Source organism: Lates calcarifer, linkage group LG2 (genome assembly GCF_001640805.2).
Source record: "Lates calcarifer isolate ASB-BC8 linkage group LG2, TLL_Latcal_v3, whole genome shotgun sequence".
In the NCBI taxonomy this organism is placed as follows: domain Eukaryota; kingdom Metazoa; phylum Chordata; class Actinopteri; family Centropomidae; genus Lates; species Lates calcarifer.
Genome location: NC_066834.1, coordinates 12,939,692 through 12,962,910, shown reverse-complemented (window position 1 = coordinate 12,962,910; position 23,219 = coordinate 12,939,692). Strand labels below are relative to the sequence as shown.

The following is a 23,219-nucleotide window of genomic DNA, read 5'->3' as shown; positions in this document are numbered from 1 at the left end:
GCAGCCAACAAGTGCTCAGCAAGACTTCAAGACTGTTGACTGAAAACCATTCCAGATGACTACTTCATGAATCTGACTGAGAGAGTACCAGAAGTGTGCAGAGCTGTCCTCAAAGCAAAAGGTGGCTACTCTGAAGAATCTAAAATATAAAACATATTCTGGTTTGTTTAACACTTGTTTTCTACATAATTCCATGTTTTCCATCTCATAATCTTTTGCCTGCATTAGTTCATGTATTCATCTTTTTCCAACAAATCAAACCAAATAACACTTGTAACTGTATTTTAACAGTCACAGTAATGATACACAGTTTTAAAATTAAAATGTTGCTTTTTAATATTCTATATATTATACATTTATTGTCTCATCTATAATAACAAATAAAACTGACCTACCACTGCATGTAAGTAAATAGGTCAATTTTCTCCACCACTCTTTTGTCAGACATTTATTATTCCTTCAGCTGCAGTGAACAGAAAGTCCACAAGGTGTCTCACAACAGGAGTAAAAAACAAAACAAAAACAACCTCTCAGTGTGTAACTGCACATTCACTTTATATTTAATTAAGTTAGCTATTTATATCTTGCAATATACAGTACAATGTGTAGATGTAGCAGTCTTAACCAAATATCTGTTGATATATGATGTAGAAACTCTGTGTGGCAAGTATGTAGTGGATGGTAGAGATCTGTGGACCAAAGGATAGTGTTTTTTATGTCCCGCATTTTCCATTTGAATTTCAGTTATTTTAATTTAACAGTCAAGCAGCAGAATTTTGCATCATTAGTGTTGCATATTATCTATTTCAATAATCCTTTAAATGGGACTGGGGGGCATTATTGTCCTGAAAGACAATATAATCTGTCAAGTTGTTGTAATTGTAGACTACATACCAAAACATGCTGTATTAATGATGGGAAATATGAATGAGTAGAACTTTACAGAATGTTTTTATTTCATCCAGGTTCAGTTTCCACTGAGGCTGAAATACTGTTAACATGAAGTTCATACTGAACATAACAGCATTACATTCATACATATACAGTCTGAAGCAGAACATCATTAACAGAGAGTAACAGCTCATTTTCAGACATGTGATATTTTCCATGTCCTTACATCTCATATTACAGATTAAGAATCCAGAGAACATGTGACAAGTGTCCCTGGCTTTGTTGGCAGCCGTGGTTTTACATTGTGTGGTTAGAGATCATAAACTGCTTGGAGCACTTTAGAGACACAGTGTAAATTACCATGGCAGCAGACCTCAGGTAAAACCTATCCACCTTTCGTAGTACAGATTAACTGGGAAGTTACACCTGACGTCACCAAGTTACTCCTGAAGTTACTCTGATAAGCCAGTAACCTTGCTTCGTAGTACAGGCCTCTGAGGCCTCACTACTCTCCCTCCTGTTTCTAAAACACTACAATGTAGGTGTGACCAGATATATGTATCTGTATCTATAACTGCTCCCATAGGTATCCATCCAAGTGTTTAAACAGATAACAAATGACAATATGAGAAAATATATATCAATTAAGCCTTATATCCGCTTACAGCTACATTATAGTGTTTAATAAACAATTTACTTATGTTTATGTAGTGCTGAAGACCTTATAAGTAACAAGCTTGATTTCACTCACTCTGCCTCTGTCTCACTAATTTAGAAATCAGCTTCATTTCTAAAGCCTCTGCCACAGCAGTGTTATAAACTGCTTTTGATGGACAAAACCATCAAACCTCCAAAGACAGTGTTGAGACTGAAGTATAACATTCATACAGCCAAAGAAGTGGTAGAAACAGAAGTTTAAAACATAATGATGAAAAAGTAGAATTACAAAAAAAGATGCAGTTACCATTTGTCACCATGTGGATAAAAATTCACCTCAATCAGACGTAGATCGAAGAGGTTTTTTACAACCTGTTTTTAAACGATGACGGAAGAACAACAGTGTTTTGTAGGTGGAAAAAAAAAAAATCCAAAAGGAAATAGATAACATTTATACATTTTTTTTAAAGTTAGCATGAGTTTGTGTGATTAAAGTTATTTCAAAGTTATTTCATGCATTGATTTATTGTGAAAACCACCAACATAGCTGGAGTACAGGAACATAGTAAAGAGTGTTTGAGACCAATCGGCCTCTGAAGAAACAACAGGACGTGCTCTCCTAGAGACATAAAGCAGCTTTTATCAAACATCATCAGACGTAAACATCTGCATGTTGCTGCATGTCCACACAAACCGTCTCCTGTGATGTTGATAAGCCACAGTCAGATAAATCGTTCAGTCTCACATTACAATTCAAATCTGAAATCCACTCTTTTTTAAATCTGTAACTGGATTCCTGCTAATTTGTTTCCAAACTCACAGCGACTTGATTATTCCTTCATGAAACTATTGCGGGGCCGTGGGAGTGGCTCACTGCAGTCAGTACACGTGACAGCAGTGAGCACAGGAAACAAAAGCTGTTTTAGTATTCACAGACAGCTGCCTGTTAAGGCAGATTGTGAGTCTATACCTTAATGTTTACACCCAACTAGAACCAACATAACAGCTACAACAGCAACCAACATAACAGTCATAAGGGTATAAGGAACAGATGAGTTATCAGGATAACAAAATATTTTTAACCATGTTCGTCGTGCAAGAGCGACAGTGCATGTCCTTGCTGAATGCTGTGATGTGTCTTAACACGTCCTCCTGCACAACAGGAGTGAGAACAGGATTTGTCTGTCACCCAATTAAAAGAAAGTGAAATAAAATAAAAGGAAATAGAAGAGTGGGCACAGTGTCATGTTCACTTATTGTAGTTGACATTAAGTATGTTCCCTGAGTTTGTAGCATATTTGTCCCTTTGTGTTTGAGAGCAGTGGCTACATACCTGATAAGAGGTCACTGTTTTAAAGCAAACTGGCTCATCCACCTCAGATAACTGTAGACACAGCAATGTCTCCATTAACTTAACAGTTTCGTTACCTTTTCTTACACCAACCAACAATTTAAACATCAAATTATACCAACACTTTTAATACAGCCAGCCCTTCTCTGTAAAACTACCACTTAACAAACACACGTAAAGCTCCATACATCTTGTAAATTTCCCTGTTGTGAGACTAATAAAGGATTATCTTATATTATTATTATTATTATCTTCATATTTGTACATACCCTCCAGTTGAGGACAGAGAGGATGGTGCAGTAATCTGAGAGCAGAGAATAGAGTTTCTCAACCTTTTGTTACTTGGTTTATCTGAATTTGTAGTTCCTCCTGAAATGTTAATAACCCCAGCAGAGCAGAAAGACTTAATGTTGAATTCCACTTTTTTTTCAGCACAGCAGACCCCAAGGTTCAGAAAATCATCACATTTTCATTCACTGTAAGGAAAGCTCAAAATACAAAAAAAACCCACAAAAAATCTATAGTCTTGTCACTGGGTAAATACCTGCACAGATTTGACCCTTCACAGCTCCTTTTTCTCAGGATTTAAAAAATGAGAGTAGTTCAGTGACTGTATCTTATGCCCTGATTCTTAGCAGAACTCTGTTGCTTGCTGGTTAAATAATAATTATGTGACGGTGTGACAGCGAACCCTCTATTGTGTGCTGTATTTAACACTTTTGAGAGGAGAGGTCAGCAGTACAGATCAGCAGTATGGACCTGTTTTTTTAAAGTCTTGCCAAATCTTCACACGATCCAAGTGTTCATCAGTTGTGGTGGCTACCAGCCTAGAGAAAGCGCAGCGACTGTACTGCACAGGGAAGACATTGAAATAACCCCAGCTTGGGGGGTCAGTGGGAGAGATGCCCAAGTACTCCATACACAGCCCCAAATACACGTCCTCTATGTAAACAGCTTTAACGTGTCTGGATGCCCCCACAAGCTTTTTAGGGAGGTCTAAAGATAAAATGTAGCCTAGACCCAAAGCGTAACGTGGGTACTGTGACTTAGGGTAAAGCTCCACAGGTAGGTACCATTTAGATGTTCGATCTCTGAGAACTGCAGCTCCTCTTGCCACAAGTCCACTCATGTAGTTTTCCTTTGGAGCATGTGACAACATATTAATGAGATTGGGCACATTTAGAAACATGTCTGAATCAATCTTCATGGCATAAGAGGCGCCAGAGCAGTAGGTGTCCAACCACTCCAGCATCATCATGGTCTTGATGGTCAGGTTCTTGTAGCAGTCTAGGAAATCGCTCTGGATCAGATCTCGATGTTCTGTGCTCTCCTGCAGCAGCTGGAGCTGCTCCGATCCCTCTCCAGTCTGAAGCCCCAGCAGAAAGAACAGCTTCACAACTTTGCCCAGGACCAGGCTTTCACCTCCCCAGGTGTTGCGGATGACGTCACGGTGAGCCCTGTTGGCGGGTGCCACAGGAACAATCAGAACCAGGTAAGGCTTCTCCTCCTCACATTTCTGTGGCTCATTTATAATGAATTTGTACTCATAAGGGTATTCCACTAAGTATGGTCCAGGAGACACATAAGGAACCGGTGTTAGAGATGCAGAGGTTTTTTGCATCATTGGCTGAGACGTCACTGAAGAATTTTCAGGTAGGTGTATTGTATTCATGTCTGTCACATTTGTTGAGGTGCTATTCTCAGTTTGCGAAAATACAGTTGGGCTGTTCTCTGGAGTGTTGCTGTTGAAGTCAGCTGTGCTCGTCCAGTCTGAATTTTGACTCTGACTCTTAAATGGAATCCACCATTTCTGCGTATCATATTGTATCCACCATTTAGGGGTCCACTCAGGTGCCAGTTCCTTTATGTCTGTGCTGTAAAAAAACAAAACAACTGCAACCACCAGGATGCTGAAAAAGCAGTGGCGCCGTGACCAGTTGCCCCATCTCCTGCCTTCTGCCAGTTTCCCCCCATCTACCACTCCCTGGCTGAGAGGAGAGATAAGACAGTGAGACAAGTTGTGATAAGGAACTATATTTATTATCAGTGTTTCTGCTTTCAAATTACTAAAAAATTGATAAAAACTACCAATACAAACTAAAATGCTGTTTACAGCAATATTCTGTAAAACTGGGTTATTTCACAAATTATTAATCATGCAGCGCTGTGTTTTATCTTTTTATCATTTCACATTTCACAACTGTGAGGCTTTCAACAGAGTCGACTTCCTTTTCTCTGCTTCCTCATTCTACAAAATCGCTTCACGAATGAAGAGTAAAATTTAGAATAGGAATAAATAGAATATATATATGAATGTATGTGTATATATATACACACACACACACACACACACACACACACACACACATACACACATACGTACCTTTGTCCTCCCTTTGCATAGCCGCTCTCTATCATGTTGACACTCTCCTGTTTATAGATATGAGTTCTCGTCTGTTTCCATATGTAGCAGAAAAAAAGTTTCACGCTGTTGCTCCACTGAAAAATTCATGACAGGACTTCAGGCATTCATTTGCAGTTAAGAGTGGGTCTTACCTGTCTGTTATGTCAAAAAGCAACTAAGAACATCAAAATATTTTCTCCCCAACTCATCCTGCTGTCTCTGTAACATGCTGTGGTGTTGCTCTATAGTTGTCATGCGAGTCTCCTGGGTTGATCGAGTAACCATAGCACTTGTCCTTTTTTTACCTACCTGGAAGCCACACCTTTGTTTGCTCCACCTCCTTTGGCTTGTAAGTGTTGTGTTGCCTGAAAGCCAATGAGAAGATGGAAAACCCTCTTGCGGCTTTGAGAGCAGTTCCTCTAAGCTGAGCTGTTGCTCTTTCTATTGTATGAACGACACCTGTTTGTGTGTGTGCTGAAAGACAGGATGGGTGTACTTTGCAGCAATGAGAAATGACTCATGACTTTTATGGTATTTAGCAGTTACAGCTCAGTTTTGTCTCAAGATGTATGACTTACTTATTAGTAAACCTTTGGTCAGTTTGCTGGACACTCCCACAACAGTAGATAAAATCCCTCATAACTGGTGGTGAGGAAATATTAAGATCCTTTACTTAAGTAAAAGCATTAAAGGATTATCTGCAAAATGTGCTTAAGTTATTAAAAGTGAAATTATGAAGAGTTCCTGTCAGTGTTGCATATATAATAGATTACACATTAACACATCTGTAATTATTGACTTTCTGAAACAACTCAGGGAAAACCACAAAACTTACCAGCTCTATAAAGTAATGAACTCGTTTCCTAAGTGGTGAGTCTGTTAGATGTGTAGATGATTTGGCAGAGGGACCTTGGAAAAGAGATTAAATGAGATAGAAATATGTGACATTAGCAAGGGGAAAGTTCACACAATCACTCACTGCTACCAGACTCCACGGAGTTGTTGAACAATGATTTACTTGCCTACACTCTTTATGGGAATGTAGTTTACCAGGGATTAGACATTTTAAGTAGTCGTTTTTGTTTTCTGTTATAATTGTGGGTATATTAACAGTCTGTTGAGTTATTTCAAGACGTTTGAAGAAAACAAAGGCTCCAGAACTGAAGAAACTGATTAGAGAAATCGTGGAAATATTATTTTATGAATACATGCTTAGTAGAAGCATAATTCTAGCAGCATTATAAATTATGTACTAGAGTCTGCCTCCCTAATAAAAAAGAATGTGCTATGTGTTCCTGTATCCTGGAAACAGTAATATATGTCTGCCATGTTTTAAAGGAGGGAAATGGTATTTCCCAGTCAGTTTGGAATGTGGCATGATTTAATGACAGAGACCTGGTTCAGACCCAACAGAGAGATAGAGAGAGAAAAAATGTTTTTTGTTTCTGTTCCGTATCAGTTCAATATTTTTAGTGTGAAAAAAAGAAAAGAGAAGATCTATCAGGTCTATAAACAAACTGAATGTCCTTAATGTGAACTCTGATAGCCTGTGACTGATGCCGGGGCAGAGATGTCTGAGATATCATGTTTGTGTTTGTAATGAATACAATTTGTGTTTTGAGATTTTCTCGTCCTGTCTGTCTTTCCCTACAGTGCGCAAATACATCTCACCTGACATCAGCTGCACTTTACCAACACCAGGTGGACTTTCTCTCAGCTCTGTTATTAAACTGTACAACTGGTATGTTAACAACTCAACGTGTTATCGTCTCGTGGGTGTAGCTGTTCTGATGTTCATGGATTTTAATGGTATGGTCAAGGTCCCTGTGTTCCAACATCTTAAGGCAACAAAATGTATCTTAGCTGATGATTACAGGATGGCACCTGATCAGCACAATAAGAACTTACTGTTGGGTCAGCAGGGAAGCTGATAAACATCTGGCTCAACATTTGTCTGGATCCTCTGCTTGAGTCTGGCCCGTGTACTTCCACAACTGGGCTGATTCCAGCTGTTGCCCTCCGCTGTTCGCTGACAGACAGAAGTTTTCACATGTGGAGATAGCATCTGTCAGATATGCTGACTGCGCATATACTGGTTGGGAAGAAAACATGTATGTGGCCCGATGGATTTGTTTAACTATATTTGACAAAAGACTTAAAACAGTTTAAAAGTTTGACTTTAGAATAAATTGCAACAGCTCTGATCTGATATCAGATCTGATAAGGCTTCAGATGCATAGTTCTATTTCCGGGAGCCATTTCCTGTCTTACTGTTTCCTGTCTTGCAAGGGCTGAAAACAGTTCTGTGTAAAAAACAAAGACAAAACAAGGAATTGTGTTGGTGGGGGTGCTTGACATGATGATCCAGAAAAGAGTAACAGATTTGTGAATTTGAATCTCAGGATCCTGAGATTGAGAGAGACACAAACACATTTACACTAATATGATTTAGTTTAAAAACACAATTGCTATTGTTACACCTGGCACCCACATTACTCCAGAGTTTCCAGGCTCGTAAAACAGAGACTTTTGGAAACGCTGCTGGCTCTGTTTTAGTTTGAAAACTCCAGGGTTGATTTTAGTTTAAAAAATGCGACTTTTAGAAACAATGACACAGACACGTTCACTTCCTGTTTGGGTCCTATCACATCCCCTGGATCACCCTTTTCTTGGAGAAAGCAAACAGCATCAGCCTGGTTAATACAAAATAGATAACGATTTACAAGCATTGCTGACCTTGGTGTCTTTGTTAGCAACTGTTGTGTAGCTAAATTCTGCATTTTGTGTCTATATTTAGCAGTTTTGTCATCATTTTGCTTCTGTATGTGGTTATTCTTTGTATTTTAACTGAGCTCTGTGGTTTTCAAACATTCATCCTGGATTAGGCACCAACTTTGAGCCTCTCTTCACCACTACAGGTCTGTTTAGTGGTATGAGAAAGACACCGGGCCGAGAGGCAAAGAGCCCCTCTGCTAGGACACGTGGTCACAGGCTGCCCTCAATCTGCCTGACACGCTGGACCAGAAATCAGCTCTTACAAAGGTGAGATACTGACAGCCAGCCTCCTGACTCCATTATCACCACCATCTGAGATGAGTTGGCTCATGTTTCAACCTAAAAGCTTGGTTTTTACTCACAGATGCACACACTCTCAGGCGGACACCGGGTGACGTGGACTCACAGGTGCACACACTCTCAGGCGGATGCCGGGTGACGTGGACGGTTGTTGCAGCTTGTTGGTTTATAACATAGATCTTCGTCTGACATGATTGATTAACCTGGTCGCACTGATGAATGACCTTTAGCTGGCAGACAAAGTGCTCACACAGGCAAGAGAATGTTTGATATTAAATAGTGAATGTTGTTTAAAAGGGAAATGCCACTTGCATTCTGCAGGACTTCTTTTGAGAACAGGGCTTATCTTGTGTTTTATGTAAATACTGCATATATCCAAACAGACTTTTACATGCCCCTGAAAGAGACCTGTTGAGCAAGAAAGGCAATGGAGAGCCTGGTCCCAACAAATGAGGTATGAATAACATGGCAATTTCCTCAAGTCATTTCACGTGTCATTTCATGCCACGTCACTTCTCTACTCACTAAACCCTAAACTGTAATGATGGTAAATGACACATAAAATGTCCCTGAAAGCAGTGTGCTATTTATACACCAGCACGTGATATCACATGGCAATGGAAACAACACAGTGGTGATCCACTATTAGTAGTCTCAACAGCAGTTATTAATTGATATTTGTCTTTTTTTTGGTCTCCCATGCTGTAAAGACAAAACTGCAAGGACATTAAACTATTTCAGTGACACATTTGCTTGATTAAATCCATTAGAGTTTATGGTTTGTAGCTACATGTACTGGCACTCAAACACAAAAATAAACAGTGTTCATGCATATTTCATTTGTGATTGTGTATTTGAGGTTTTTAAGTTTAAAATCAGGAAGTGGGGTGACACAGACACGTTTTTTTAATCTGTAATTCACTCCACTCCCTTTTTTTACTCCATGCATTCTGTAATTGCATAAGAGCTAAAAGAAGCCTCAGATCAGAATTCGCGAGAGAGGTTTTACATTTCAGAAGTGATATGCTGTTTTGTAATGTGTGGTTTGGTGTTTGGCTCATTTTTTCAGAGCAGTAAAAGTTTCCATCCCACAGCTGCAGCTGAACCAGCCTCATCCAACTGGTTTAAACTAGTGTAGATAAATGATTCCTATTTGTAAAAAAAATATGAGCAGTGAATAGGTTTAACAAGTGACTTGAACCAGATAATACAGATCTGTTATGTCTGACAGTGGTGGATGGAGGTGGGTGCTGTGTAAATGCTCCCTGAGCACAATAGCTAACAGGGGGTCTGTGATAACATCTCCTAGTTAAACCGGTTTCTGATCCTGAACAAAGTTTCCACCAGGAAATAGTTCAGCACTGGGAGTAAGGCCATGCAGATCATGACGCATGTAATCTAATAATCAGTCATGTTCATGGATAAGAAATCTAATCACATAGATTTGGAATTTGCTTCATGACACAGACACTGTGCTCTTTTCACCCTTGTAGTTACTTTGCTCTGAACTATCAATGGCTGTAATTGTTAACAGTCGGCCAAATGAACTGGTCTCACTCTTAATGAATACATTACCCTTTCCTGATAAGATTAAAAGGGGAGGTAGATGGATTAATGATAAGGATAAAATACAGAGGCTACCACATGTCTGGGCGTCAAAAGGACTACAGATATACTCATAAAAACTAACTGAGAATATCTTAATTTTTTTGCAGCCCAACTATTTTTAAAGAGGTAGCCCAGTGCAGCACTTCTAATTAACAAATCGGATCAAAACTTATATGGAAATATAATTTTCTATGAGGGAGTATTCATGGAACAAGATCATGCCAAAATAGAATTAATGTCTTTGATCAATATCATATACAGTAAGCAATAATTACATTCTAGTTTAAATAATAAATAGATGAATGAATTAAAAATAATGATATAAATGTAACCTGCTGATACCCTGCATCCTCACATGAGGCCATTACAGTTTGGGTTTGCTGCAACTTGTACTTCATTCAGCTAAACTTAGAGCTGTTGTCCTCGTCAGCTGATACCTTTTTTGTGCAATCTAGTGTTAACAAACGCTCGTGGCTGCACGTATGTGGAGGCTAAATAGGTCCTTATGAGCTTTGGCTTCACTTTGCATAAGTGTTGTCAGGTTGTTCAACATGTTTCTGGTGTCTCTTGTACTTCCGCCCTTCTGCAAACATCAGATTGTAACACCTCCCTTCTTGAATGAGTGCTGTAAAGGTGTTGTTTTGTTGACTGATTACCCCCCACCTATGTTGATCCAAATTAAATACCACATTGCTGTTTGACTCTGAAGAAGACATGTGGTAGAGAAGAATGGTGGCATCTGATATACAGCCACAGTTTCACGTGATAGTGGAGTTATTTCGTGCCTTTGTTGCACAGCCTGGAGTATGGTTATCAACAGGAAACCAAAATATTGTGGTGGGGGATGGGGGCAGAATAACATGCAACACTGGTCAACAGTGGAGGAAAAGGCAGGATTACTCAGAGTACTCAGAGAAAGATTTGAATATGCTCCATATGAACAAGCAGGAATACAGGAAGTGAATCTGGATCAGCAGCTGCTCTGAATTGCAACGTTAAATTCAGTAGTACTTCCTCTGACAGCATCAAGAGGTTTGTGTTGCCGTTAAGAGGCAAGAGACAGGAACTTATGTGGTAAATGTGTCATACAGAGACAGACACTCTACCAGTTAACTCTGTGTTTGACAACAACATTAAATCCAACAAAAACCTCACATTCAGACAAAACAAGAGGAAGATCAGAATAAATACAAACCTAACCAAGAACAAATCAGACAGATTAAGAACAAACACTGCATCACAAGTACAGCCCATATATGTGAAATGTATATATATTTTTTAAAGAGACACAGTGCATCAAATGTTTTCATTTGTTCTCTGCAGTTGTTATTTTCTCCTATTTTATACAACCTTTGGATACTGGAAAGTAATTGATGATTTATTTATTTATTTTTGCTTGATTTGGAAAGTCAATCAGATCTCAACATTTTAGAGCTTTTAATTTGATATAGAGTGTGTTTGTCCGCTCTTTATAAATGGCTTTCCAGTTATGAGACACAAAACATGTTGTGAAGAGACAGAAGACTAAATAAGAGGAAATGATAAATAAAGTGAAAATATACAATGTAAAAAACTGTATGAATATATTACAAGAGGGGTTTAGATGAAACAAGACAGGTCTAATTCCTCATTATATTCAAAGAGCAGAGCCTCCCTGTGGCTACAGCTGGAATCACACAAGGGATGCTGTGAATACATGGAAAAAAGCAGCTAAAGTATGATCAGAATCTCAGAGATCATCTACAGAGGCCGAGTGGTTGTCTTCTAAACAGTTCTAAACAGTTCTCTACCTCTTCTCTGTCACTCAGGTTCACAATTTATTTTTAAAGCTAGAACACAGGCATCATATAGCACAGACTGACCACAGTCACAATAATAATCATGAAAGCATCAAACTAGGACATCTCTGTTTTACACACAATATAGTGTTTTTTGGGGGATTTGTGAAGTCAGTATGGTCATATTTCTTTAATTGAATGAGAATCAATTTTTTTTTACCACAAAAACTGGACTCTGGTTTTGACTTAACTGATCTAATACTACTGATGTTTGAGATGCTCATTTGTGGCCTTATGTTGACAGGGTCTTAAGTTGGAAGCAAGTTATACCAAACTTTCCTCGCTGAATCAGAGGTACAACAGACACAAAATAATTAAATATATTAATAGATGCAAAATGAAAACAAAAAGACACAAATGACCAAAAAGAGATGCAAAGGGACCAACAAGAGACAAAAGTAACTCAAGACAGACACAAAATAACCTCAAAGAAATGCAACACAAAAAGACATGAAAAATGACCACAGAAATAGAAAATATCTAGAACATGGACGCAAAATGACTGCAAAGAGAGTATTCTTTGTATATATCAGTCTATGGGTTTTGTGTAGGAGGGGTGGGTAAGGTTGCCAGGTCTGTGTGAAAAAAACATAGACTGTGTAAATGGCAGTTATTAAACACAAACCAGCATAAAAACTGTTTTCCCTAAACAGTTATTTCACATAGGCCCAAACGGCCTTGTTTATTGATATTAATTTCATACAAAATAGCTCTAACTGACATCGGACAGAAACCCTGGAGGTGGGGGTTTTGTCCATGACGGGGTCCTTATGCTTTCACCAATTGGCTCCCACTATGGATGCATTCTTTAGGGTTATACGTAACGACGTAGGGAGCGTCATCCACGGCGGACCCGGCGTGCGTCTCGCGTCATATCTTCCAACTCAACCGCCGCTTCCTGGCCGGCCCAGGCAGCCGCCTCGGGCCCCGCTCCTCTCTGAACCGCTATCCGCAGACTGTCATCATTCCCCGGTAATAAAAGCACAGGTTCTCCGCTCTCTGTGTGCGGAGCCGCGGCCGACATGAGTGAATGAAGAGGCTGAAATCCACACATCCTCAGCTGAAGTCCCGGGACTCGCTGCCAGGTCAGTGTTTGTGTTTGACTGAGTTGTTGTTGGTTGGTTGTTGGAGTTAAAGGACCGAAACACTGAGGAGATGAATCACTGTCAGCTCACTTCTGTTGTTTGCCCTGGTTTCTTGATAAGTCACAATAAAACAGTTTTCAGCGCATGTTAGCTTCATGTGAGCTTAGCTTTGTTTCCCGTGGAGCCTCAGTTCAGACCAGGTCCAGACATAATGAACTGAGCAGTTCCCCTGTTTTCTGTGTCTCTACCACAAACACAGACCCACACCTCCAGTGACACCTCCCTGACCTGCTGCTTTTCATTTTCCCCATCTCTAATGCATGGTTGGGTCAACCTCCTGAGGAGGAAAACATTGTTTTGGGCCCTTTTTAACTCCCACCATAACAGTTTCAATACAATTGTGATAAACAATTCATAATTTAAAGCTAAAATATTTAACTTTTATTCATTAAAATGTCTAAAACAACTATATCTATGTTATATCTTTTAGATTTTAGTCATCAGATGTCTTAATTTTACATTATCAGAGAAATAAGATGAGCAAACATTAGTAGCAGCTCAGCTCCACCAAACATCATTGGAGAAACACAGATTTTAATGTTAAACTGCTTTATTCAGTCTCCTTACTGGTTCTAATCACCATCATCCATTTGTCTCGGAGAGGAGGAGACCTCTGTGGATAAATCGGCTCCTTTTAAAAATCTCCTGACCAGTTAACACAGAAGGAATTCCAACCAGGAGAAGCTGACTGCAATGATGGTGAAGACACCAAGTCCCATGATCCCATGCTACATCCTGACATCATTAAACAATGTCTGCTAGAGACCCCTAGCAGCAGAAAATCACATAATGTGCGTTAAAGTAATTTCTATGATATCTTTTGGCCTTTGACAGTTGGTCAGACAAACAAATCAGTTCGAAAATGTTTGGATTCAGGCAATAATTTCTTCATGCTCAGTATGGTACACACAGATACACAACACAGAGGTTGCGTTAACGTTTCTCCATTTAAACTACTGGCAAGTGTGAATTCTATATTGCCACAGCTGAGTTGAAATACAAATTAAAGGAGCATCACATGCTTAAAATACAATTATTTCTTACAATTTTAAAAAAGGTGCCAAAATTTTGTCCGGTCCATTTTTGGAGTTCTGTGTGAAATGATATTAGTATTGTTCCAATGCAAACAAAAGAAATAAAAAATGTGAATACTAAAGAATTTTTAATGGCAGCAATGTTCTGGGAGAAGTGGTGCATTATCTGAAAGATAAGGAAGATAAGAGGAGCAGGGGTGCCAATATTTTTGCCCATTACTGTATATAGGTCTCCCACACTCTCTGTCATGGTTTTGTGTCTTGTTTTTTAGTGAGCTCTTTATAACTAGAGATATAAACAGTTACTTTGTTTAAAACTCTATGTTCTGCACTGACTCATAAACCATCTTACCTACCTATCTACCTACACAGAAATGATACCACCATGTAAACTAAAATTGTTTAGGTCTTAAAACTACATTTGGACATAGAGTAGGGTCACAGGATGGAGGAAGGGGGGTTGATATATCAGAGTTGATATTCTGCTTAACTTTATGATTAATAAAATTATGTTGACCCCAATAATATGGAGTAAATGTGGGGCCCCTGAGGACACCAGGCAGTTGCCCACTTTGCCCAGTTGATGATCCAGCCTCCTTCTAATCTAATTAATCAGCAGAAGAGAGTGACATTCGCCTCCATTTTCCTCATCTTTGACACACACCAACGTGAATAAGCTGTTATTAATCTGCCTGTTCTGTCAACAGCGGTGGGGCCGGAGCGGGTGGGGCAGCCTGAGGCATAGCAGCCGTGGTGATGGTGTTGGACTCAGGTGAAGTCTTCATGGATCAGGTTGAGGGTGAAAGTGTAGGGAGCCGCAGGGACCTGTTGGAGCCAGATGTTCGAACAGATCCACCAAAAACCAGTAGCAGCTCTGCTGTGACAACCAGACTGTCAGCCAAGAGGAGCAATGTCACTAAGAAGGAGAGGGTGTCCCACAATGGACTCCCAGCCCAGGCCAACAACAGCCAGGTAGAGAGGAGGTCATCATCATTAAAAAGTGGAGCAACGCCCAGACCCCCCCTCCGCCGTCCCCTCAGTCTGGAGATGACACCCCAGCGCCTGCGAGGGTCTCAGGAGCAGATGGCGGACAGGCGGATCATGCAGCCTCCTTGGCGCAGTGGCTCTGCTGCCCCGTCGCCCCCGGCTCGCAGCCTGACCAGCCCCAGTCTTGGTGCAGGTGGCTGGATGCGCCGCAGTGAAAGCACCTGCTCGGTCAACTACTCCCTGGGTCTCCGGGCCGGCAGGGGGCAAATGCGACCTGCCACCTCCCTGCCACACATAGCTAAAGGAGTAGGGGGCACGACACTGCCTACACCCTCCAGGCCCTGTCTGCTCGTCGCTCTCAGACCTCTTAACTTGGAGCAGGAGAAGGAGGTTTTCTTCCAGTCCGACTACAAGTATGAGCCTCAGTTTGAGTACACCCAGCCTGAGCCGAAGAGTGTGCTGGAGAAATACAGAGAGGGCTCAGGCCTCTTCCTGGAGCAGGTATGGTTACATCAGGATCAAAGACCTGAGACTACCTCTGCCTTCACATGACCATGTCTCTCTTTACCTGCAGGCGGTTGGAATCATGGAGTGCGTCCTCAGGAAGTTTGGCTCCTATGAGAACTTTGAAGAGGTGACGGGTGGAAACGTGCTCCCTAAAAGTCAGGTGTGGGCTGCTGTACGCAAATATCTGCAGAAAGAAGGCTGCGTGGGAGAGGTGAGTGCAGGGAGCAAATCATTTAGTGGGAACTCCGACTTTTAACATTGCTTTGAGTTAAGCCAGGTTCAACTTTTTTGCCTAATGTGTCCTATGTGACAAAAAAACTCAAGATTTGAAATTTAACATTTGATGAGAATCAGATTATATATAAATAGTTGAGAAGCTAATGTTATTTTGAACTCCCTGTATTCAGGATGATATGCAGTATTTACTGCTGCAGAGAATGTGGAGCCACCGGACTAATCTGCATCTAACTGCAGCCAGTCACAGAAAGTAACTAAGTACATTTGCTAAAGTACAATTTAAAAGCATTTGCACTTTACTTGAATATTTCAGTTATGTGGTATCCACTTCACTACATTTGTTTGACAGCTGTAGGCACTCGTTTCTTTTTTGCTTCAAATTTTACCTTAAAAATATTCAAGTCTATGAGATGCAGCACATTTCTCACGATTAAATTAGTTATTCTGAACTGTTTTGGCCTGCGTCCTCTTATATGAAATCACGGTGTAATTTTGTCTCCTTTCAGTAGTTCATACAGTCCCACCAAAGAGACATTTCAGCTCTAAAACTCTCACATGGTTTCAGTTCAGTAACTGTTTGTGTTATCCAAAATTTCATAAAAAAACAAAGATTCAAAAAAAGGTCCCATAAATAAACACAGATCTGTTTATCAGACCTTTGTTTTTCTTTTTTTTCCTCTCCCATTAATCGTCTCATGACCCCTCAGATTTATCTTGTGACAGGATAAATAAAAGATAAAACCTCAGAGTTGGGAACCACTGCACTAAACTAGCCAGCTGCTTATCAACAACAGTATAATGAAGCATTGATGCATCAATATTAAAAATCTAATAATGTCAGATATAATAATATATCAATCACAGAGGACATTTTACTTTTGCCATTGATTCTTTAACCACACTGACTTCAGTGCTTTGAATACAGGACTCTCACTATTTTTACATTGTTGTACTGGCACTTTCACTTAAATAATAAATAAATAAATAAATAATTTAAGTACTGAGTATTTCCTTCACCATGTCACAGAGCCACACTAAACTTTAAAAATGCTGCTTTTTAGCCATTTGTACTTTAAAACTATTTTATTAACTCAGATCTCCTTTGCTGCACTTATATTAATTTGCTGCACTTATACACTTTAAAGCTCCCGCTCATTTTTCAGCTCTGTAGTTTTATTCTTCTACAGTGGCTTTGCATGAATCACAGTTTATCTTGTACTCAGTTCAGCTTCTATCTGAAACAGGCTGTTTTAGTTCCCGATCAGCCCACTCTGTTCAGATTGGTCAGCTTCCAGAAGCTTCCTCTGTTTCTCGCTCAATGTAAACAAACTATGGTAACCCAGTGCTTGTGAACATATGAAATATGGAAAATGTGACGAACTCAGATCAACTTGGCTGCTGCTTTTTGTTCACAGGTATTATTTCTACACGTGTTTACCTTGTTATTTGAAATGTTGGCTAACAGTGAATAAACTTGATCTACACAAACACGATTGAGTTTGGCAAATGTGAAGTGACACAGCAACACTCCCATTAGACACACAGTGTTAAAAGGTGGATTGTTTGCTCAGACGGCCTGTCCAGCACAGGACGGCTTCTTAATCAATATGAGTTGTCTCGTGCGGTGAGGAACTGGGCAAAAATCCAGTAAGGACATTAAGGAGAATGAATGAAATGTCACCGGTTGCACAGCCAGAAATGATGATCCCTCTGTGTGTGTTTGTGTCGTCAGGTCGTGGTGCGTCTGTCTGACGAGCTGCTGTCTCAGGCGGTGATGGTGGTGGAAAGCTGCCGTCCCACTCTGACTATTAACCTGGCAGGGGCTCGGCAGCACTGGCTGGAGGGGATGTTGAGACATGAGATAGGTACGCTGGAGCTCACACAGTCACCTCACACACTGGTCTGACACTGAAGGGTACCTACACCCTCAGATCCTGCTCTGAATACAGATACACAGTCATCGGAGGGCCTACGTGTTGTGTTTACTGCCGCTGCAGAGAAATAAATCTCCTTAATGTTCATCGTTCGCCCACTGGCATTTATCTGTCTTATCAACACTTTGAGTTCATTGGTTACAAAGTGTTGAAAAGTAAATGTAGAACTTGGTTGTGTCTCCTCCTCTATGATAGATTACTTCCTGTGTGATTGCTCAGTGTTGGTGCACAGTGGCAGCTTTACAGGGAAGACCCTGCTTCTCTGAGGGACAGATTTTTTAGATTTTTGTGAAAAAAAAATTGGAGGGTGGTGTCAGAGAAATAATAGCAACAGCATGGCAGTGGTAACTTTACACCCTTGTTGTTTGAATAGTTCATCCATTACATGATCTTTTCAAATGAATAATAGTAAAAAAAAAAACAAACAACAAAAAAAAAAAACCTTCAGGGTCATATGATACTACACAAGAGTTCCAAGCGCTGACAGGTGATACAGCTGTGCAGCCTGAAGACAATTCACCTGTCACCTCTGAGGATGGGATGTCTTGTTTCCCAGAATATATGTTTCCTCAGTTCCTACTTCTAAGTGTTTCTTCCTTGCTTCTTAAATGGGAGGTGGTGAGACACAAGAGAGTGACGTAAAGAGGCAGTTAGGGCATATGAGGGAATTGGATCGCCCCTGTCCACAGACTTTTGTGTACTTATGGTCTGGGGCTCTTTTAGTTTCAGCTCAGGGACACCTTACAACAACATTATGTAACTTTGTTGAGCATCAATGGACTCTGCAACAAAACAAAAAAATCAAACAAACAAAACAAAACCTGACATCTTATTGTGTGTTGGTCCAATTGTGCTGAGAGAATAAAATACTCACACAACATCTGCAGATAGGGTTTGATTGTAATGTAGCTGTGGCCCTGGATTGATTCAGATGTTTGTCCTCTCCTCAGGGACACATTATTTAAGAGGTGTCAACAACAATCTGCAGCCGTGGTCCACCTCGGAAGGCAGGAAGCAGTTTGGCCTCAAACCGGCCAATCCCACGGAGGAAGGCCTGGCCAGCCTGCACAGTGTGTTGCTACGGAAACAGCCCTACCTGTGGCGTGCAGCTCTGCTGTACTACACGGTATACCACGCCACCAGCATGAGCTTCAGCCAGCTCTTCAGTCACATCGCACGCTTCGTCCAGGACCCTGACGTCCGCTGGGAGTACTGTCTGAGAGCCAAGAGGGGACAGACGGACACCTCGCAGCCTGGTGAGCGCACACACACTCACACTCACACACACACACACACACTCACAAATTCAAATAGGAGGGAGGACACATGAAGGGAAAAAACCACCTCTGAATATATATGAATGCTACTTCCTCAGTTAAAGCGTGCTTAAAAATTGGAGTGATTGTTAACATTTATTGATTTATATTTATTCCATGTCATTGACATGATTTCACATTGTTAACATTGTTGATTGTTGGTGTAGTTTGTCCACTTTGGCTGGAGATAAAAGGCTGGTGGATTGGGCAGCAGCAATGAGAGGTATTTCTCCAGCACAGTGACAGGACACACAATTGAAATTAAAATGTGAGAACTGAATGTGGAAGTATGCAGAGAATTTAATTTTACATTCAGTGATGACACACAGAAGTAGTGAGAAGCGTGTTTAAAATTGCCCAATAATGTTAGTACTATTTGCTTTTTGCTGTAAACCATGGCCTCTTGCGGCTTACTGCTTTAACGAACAAACTGTAAAAGTGAGAGGGACAAAAACACACATAATGGAGAATAATCAGTTTTAATCACAGAGATGAATTTCCATCCAGATATGTTCTGCTTTCATTTTTCCTCTCCCTGTATGTTGCATGTTTCCGTCTCAGGTTGCTTCAGTAAAGATCAGGTCTATCTGGACGGGATCCTGCGAATTCTTCGGCACCGAAGGTCCATCGACTTCAAGATGTTGACTTCTTTAGGCAAGGTGAGTGTCAACTCAAATAGGAGCCATTATTAACCAACACAGAGCCTACATGCAAATATATGCAGCAATTAAAAAAAATCCTACAGAAGCTTCAAAAACCAGAGTTACAAGGTGCAAATAAAAATACAGAAGTATGAAATGTATCAGGAATTTTATGAAAGAGAGAAAATAAAAAGAACTACATAAAACCAATAAGATATTAAGTGTAAAATGGCAAGAATAATAAATCATGTAAATGCAGATTTAGAGATATTTACAAACAAAATGAAGACAGTTACAGATTTTTATTTTTTTTTTAAAGTGGGGGAAGCAGATGTAGAAGGTTTTCTTGGGCAGACTCTGCCCCCTGCAGGCCATTTGAGCGTCACATCACCTCCTGATCTGTTGATTTTAAAAAGAATCAAAAATTCTTTATTGTCATTATGCATACACATAACAAAATTTTGTTTGGTAGCTTTCGGCTTTAGAAAAAGACAAAGACACAATACTTTAAAATATACAGACAGAAAAAACAACTATAGACACACTATACATATGTACATTAAAATAAAAATAAGGTAAGGTAAGATAAGAATAGAATAAATTAAAATTGAATAAAATAAAATAAACAGAATAAAATAAAATTAAATGTGCAATGGATTTTAGCAGCAGAGGAATGTCCGAAAGTGCAGCACAGTGCACGTTCCAGTCTTTTAAGACACAGTGTGAATAAGTGTGAGTGTGTTTGCTGGGGTCCAGTGGTCTGTGTGTGTGTGTGTGTCTGTGTGTCTGTGTGTCTGTGTGTGTGTGTCTGTGTGTGTGTCTGTGTGTGTGTGTCTGTGTGTCTGCAGGCGGGGAGATGGATTTCACAGCTCTGGGGAAGAAGCTGTCTTTCAGTCTGGTGGTGCGTGTTTTTATGTTGCGGTACAAACAGTCCGTTGCCCGGGTGGGTGGGATCTGCAGCGATACATCTGGCCTTCTTCTGGACCCGTCCAGCGTATATTGAGGCCAGATCTGGAAGCGGACATCCCACGATTCCCTGTGCTGTGATTTCTGACAAGATGTTACACAAACTAGTTCTGTTTGAGTGTGACCCGTTCCTTACCCTATGCATATCCACTGATAAAATGTTCTCTTAACCTCTGCAGGTGTCTTACGAAGACGTGGAGAGGCTGCGGCATTTGGCGGTACTCCCCAGGACCAGAATCCCACACTTCATGCGTGACCAGGAGAGGTACCTGCAGCACCTGGATCACATTGTCGCCGTCAACGAGCTGGATGATTTGACACTGCAACATCTGCTGCCCTGACCGTCCCTAGCACCGTCTGAGGCCAAGAAGAAGAACTGGAGGATGCTGGTAAACACTGACTGTAACATGTGGTGCCCTGAATATCACTTAAAATGATCCAGTATTACCAATGCTTTATTTGAGCGATTTTTGTAAAACTTGAATGATACGAACAAAAGGGACGTACACACTAACACCTCTATCTACATTTTCACTTTTGTCCAATGCATGTCTACGTGGCTTTTCCACAGAGCCGAGTACAGTTCAAGTGCCCCTCCCTCCCCCCAGCCTTTACTCCCACTATGAAGTTACCTCAATACTGCAACTTTACGATGTAACCAACATTATATTTGTAGATTCATACATAACCACTGCACCCAACGCCTGTACAGGGCACTGCTAACATGTCATGTGCAGATTTAAACATAATCATAATCACATGCTTTATTTATGCAATTATTTAAGGTTTTTTTTTACTTTGAGAGAACAGACTGAATGTCTCTGGTATTAGCTTTATACTCTCTTTTTTTTTAGACATTTTTTTAAGCCGTAGATTGTTTGCATTTTAAAAAAGGACACCAAGGACACATTAATCCAAAACCCCTGGGGAAGAGGCAACTGAGGCCATGAATCTTTAAAATATCAAGTGCCAGTGGACTCAGTCAAATATTAAAATATGCCCCAGGGAGGTTTTAAAATATCAGTGTTATTATGAAGATAATCAGCTGCATTGTTTCTGTCTTAAACCGTGTCCTTGGTGGTCTTTGGATATCAGTATGCTACTGTGACGTGACCCATGCCCGAGCTCCCACCTCTGCGCAGCAACCAAACTTTTTATTTAAAACAAAAAAAAAAATCAACGCCAAAGGAGTAGTTTAATATTTTGGGAAACATGCTTATCTTTCTTTCAGAAAGTAAGAAGATTGGTACAGCAGAAGTGACTTTAGAAGAGGTGACTTTACTACAAAGTGTTGAAGAGTTCACTACATAGTCCTGTATGTATTGAAACCCCCCCAGATAGTGAGTAAGGAGTAGTGATTGAGTGGGTGATTTTGGGCACAGCCTCAGTTTCGCTACATGTTGGCAACACCAGCCAACATCACCCGTCAGCCTCAGCCTTTGTGTGTAGCCATTAAGTGCATTAACTTTGTCTTAAACTTGAAACATAAAAAGTCAACTAATGACAGTTTTTAACCAATTTATAAAACTAGTGTTTGTTTTATTAGCTAATTAGCTGCAGCTCATAAAATCTGCCAGTTACAGTTCAATCATTTCAGGCAGCAAATTGACTGTTGGCAGCTGGAGCTGAGAAGCTGCTTTTGTTTACCTCTGTCTGAAATCAAAGACCCATTGTTCCAAAAATCACAGAGATTTTTGATGCTAAATCTGCCACCGTTTTCACTGTAAAAGTGTGTGAGAGCCTGACAGCCTAAGCCAACAGTCAATTTTCCACAATTGGCTCTGCCATACTATTAGTTGCTGTAGCTTACTCCTTCACTACAGTTGTTCCCCTCTTCAGCTCTGGCAAACCAATCGTTGCTTCATAAAATGCTACGCTACCAGTGTGCCAGCACGAGAATAAAATGTCACCACAGACACCAGATTTAAGATTCCCATGGCACTTATAGACTTAATCAGCACTGTGTGTACCTCTTTGTAGCAAATGTCCATTTATAGGTAGAGATAGTTCTGCATGTAACTCTCTGTAAATGGCCAACTGGTCTTTGCATCTTGGACAGAGCAAGGCTAGCTCTTTGTCTGTCTCCAGTCTTAATGCTAACAGTTATTTAATGGATGAGGCTGCTGTCTTCTCATCTGACATCTCAGCAAGAAAGCAAATAGGTATGTTTCCCAAAATGTCAAGCTCCTCCTTTTACATGTAGATAAAGTGCCTCAGTGGCATCTTAAATACACTGTTGGGGCTTTTTGTGACGCAGCCAAACTCAGCCAGTTATCGTTCATCCTCATCCAGACATGAGTCACTGGCTGAGAAGGAAGCGTGGGGTGTTGTGGGCGTGCCTTTGATGGGTGTAGAGCTCATCTGCTGTAGTTAGCTGTGTGTTTGTAAGCTGCTTTTTACTGTGTTTGACACATAAATAATTCAGATGTCAGTCAGGGCATTCATTTCAGGCCACGCCGTCTGTGAGCAGAATTAGCACCGACAGACTGGGGAAAAAAAAAAAAAAAAAACAGGTCACAGCCAAGAGGATGCGGGCTGAACGGCATCAGTCTGTTCAGAAGTCCCAGTTTTTAACTTAAACACTTGACCAAAATGTGAACTCTACTTCTATGATGCATTTTAAATACT

General features: G+C 40.4%; 2 protein-coding genes across 4 annotated transcripts; one reads left to right on the top strand and one right to left on the bottom strand.

Moving 5' to 3' along the window:
- Positions 1 to 935: 935 nt before the first annotated feature.
- Positions 936 to 5,748, bottom strand: LOC108894304 (beta-1,3-galactosyltransferase 2). 2 transcript variants are annotated; one of them, XM_018692938.2, is made up of 3 exons: positions 5,456 to 5,748; positions 5,283 to 5,353; positions 936 to 4,887 (listed from the first exon to the last, which is right to left on the bottom strand). In XM_018692938.2, exons 2-3 carry the CDS (start codon positions 5,315 to 5,317, stop codon positions 3,645 to 3,647), a joined length of 1,278 nt encoding a protein of 425 aa, XP_018548454.1. In that variant the 5' UTR covers positions 5,318 to 5,353; positions 5,456 to 5,748; the 3' UTR covers positions 936 to 3,644. The 2 variants fall into 2 exon arrangements, with proteins under 2 accessions (XP_018548454.1, XP_050931656.1); XM_051075699.1 differs by having other exon boundaries at positions 5,283 to 5,747.
- Positions 5,749 to 12,666: 6,918 nt separating this feature from the next.
- On the top strand, positions 12,667 to 23,104 carry kiaa0895l. Of its 2 annotated transcripts, none has more exons than XM_018692692.2 (7): positions 12,667 to 12,909; positions 14,711 to 15,491; positions 15,565 to 15,708; positions 17,467 to 17,599; positions 18,619 to 18,924; positions 19,152 to 19,207; positions 19,546 to 19,643. In XM_018692692.2, exons 2-6 carry the CDS (start codon positions 14,760 to 14,762, stop codon positions 19,202 to 19,204), a joined length of 1,368 nt encoding a protein of 455 aa, XP_018548208.1. In that variant the 5' UTR covers positions 12,667 to 12,909; positions 14,711 to 14,759; the 3' UTR covers positions 19,205 to 19,207; positions 19,546 to 19,643. The 2 variants fall into 2 exon arrangements, with proteins under 2 accessions (XP_018548208.1, XP_018548206.1); XM_018692690.2 differs by lacking the exon at positions 19,152 to 19,207 and adding an exon at positions 20,771 to 23,104 and having other exon boundaries at positions 12,669 to 12,909.
- Positions 23,105 to 23,219: the final 115 nt, after the last annotated feature.

Coding starts and splice junctions, on each gene's coding strand:
- LOC108894304 (XM_018692938.2), bottom strand. CDS start 5,317: ATGATAGAGAGCGGCTATGCAAAGGGAGGACAAAG. Junction 4,888..5,282: donor TATGCAAAGGGAGGACAAAG/GTACGTATGTGT, acceptor CTCTCCTCTCAG/CCAGGGAGTGGTAGATGGGG.
- kiaa0895l (XM_018692690.2), top strand. CDS start 14,760: ATGGTGTTGGACTCAGGTGAAGTCTTCATGGATCAGGTTGAGGGTGAA. Junction 18,925..19,545: donor GACGGACACCTCGCAGCCTG/GTGAGCGCACAC, acceptor TTTCCGTCTCAG/GTTGCTTCAGTAAAGATCAG. Junction 19,644..20,770: donor TGTTGACTTCTTTAGGCAAG/GTGAGTGTCAAC, acceptor TAACCTCTGCAG/GTGTCTTACGAAGACGTGGA.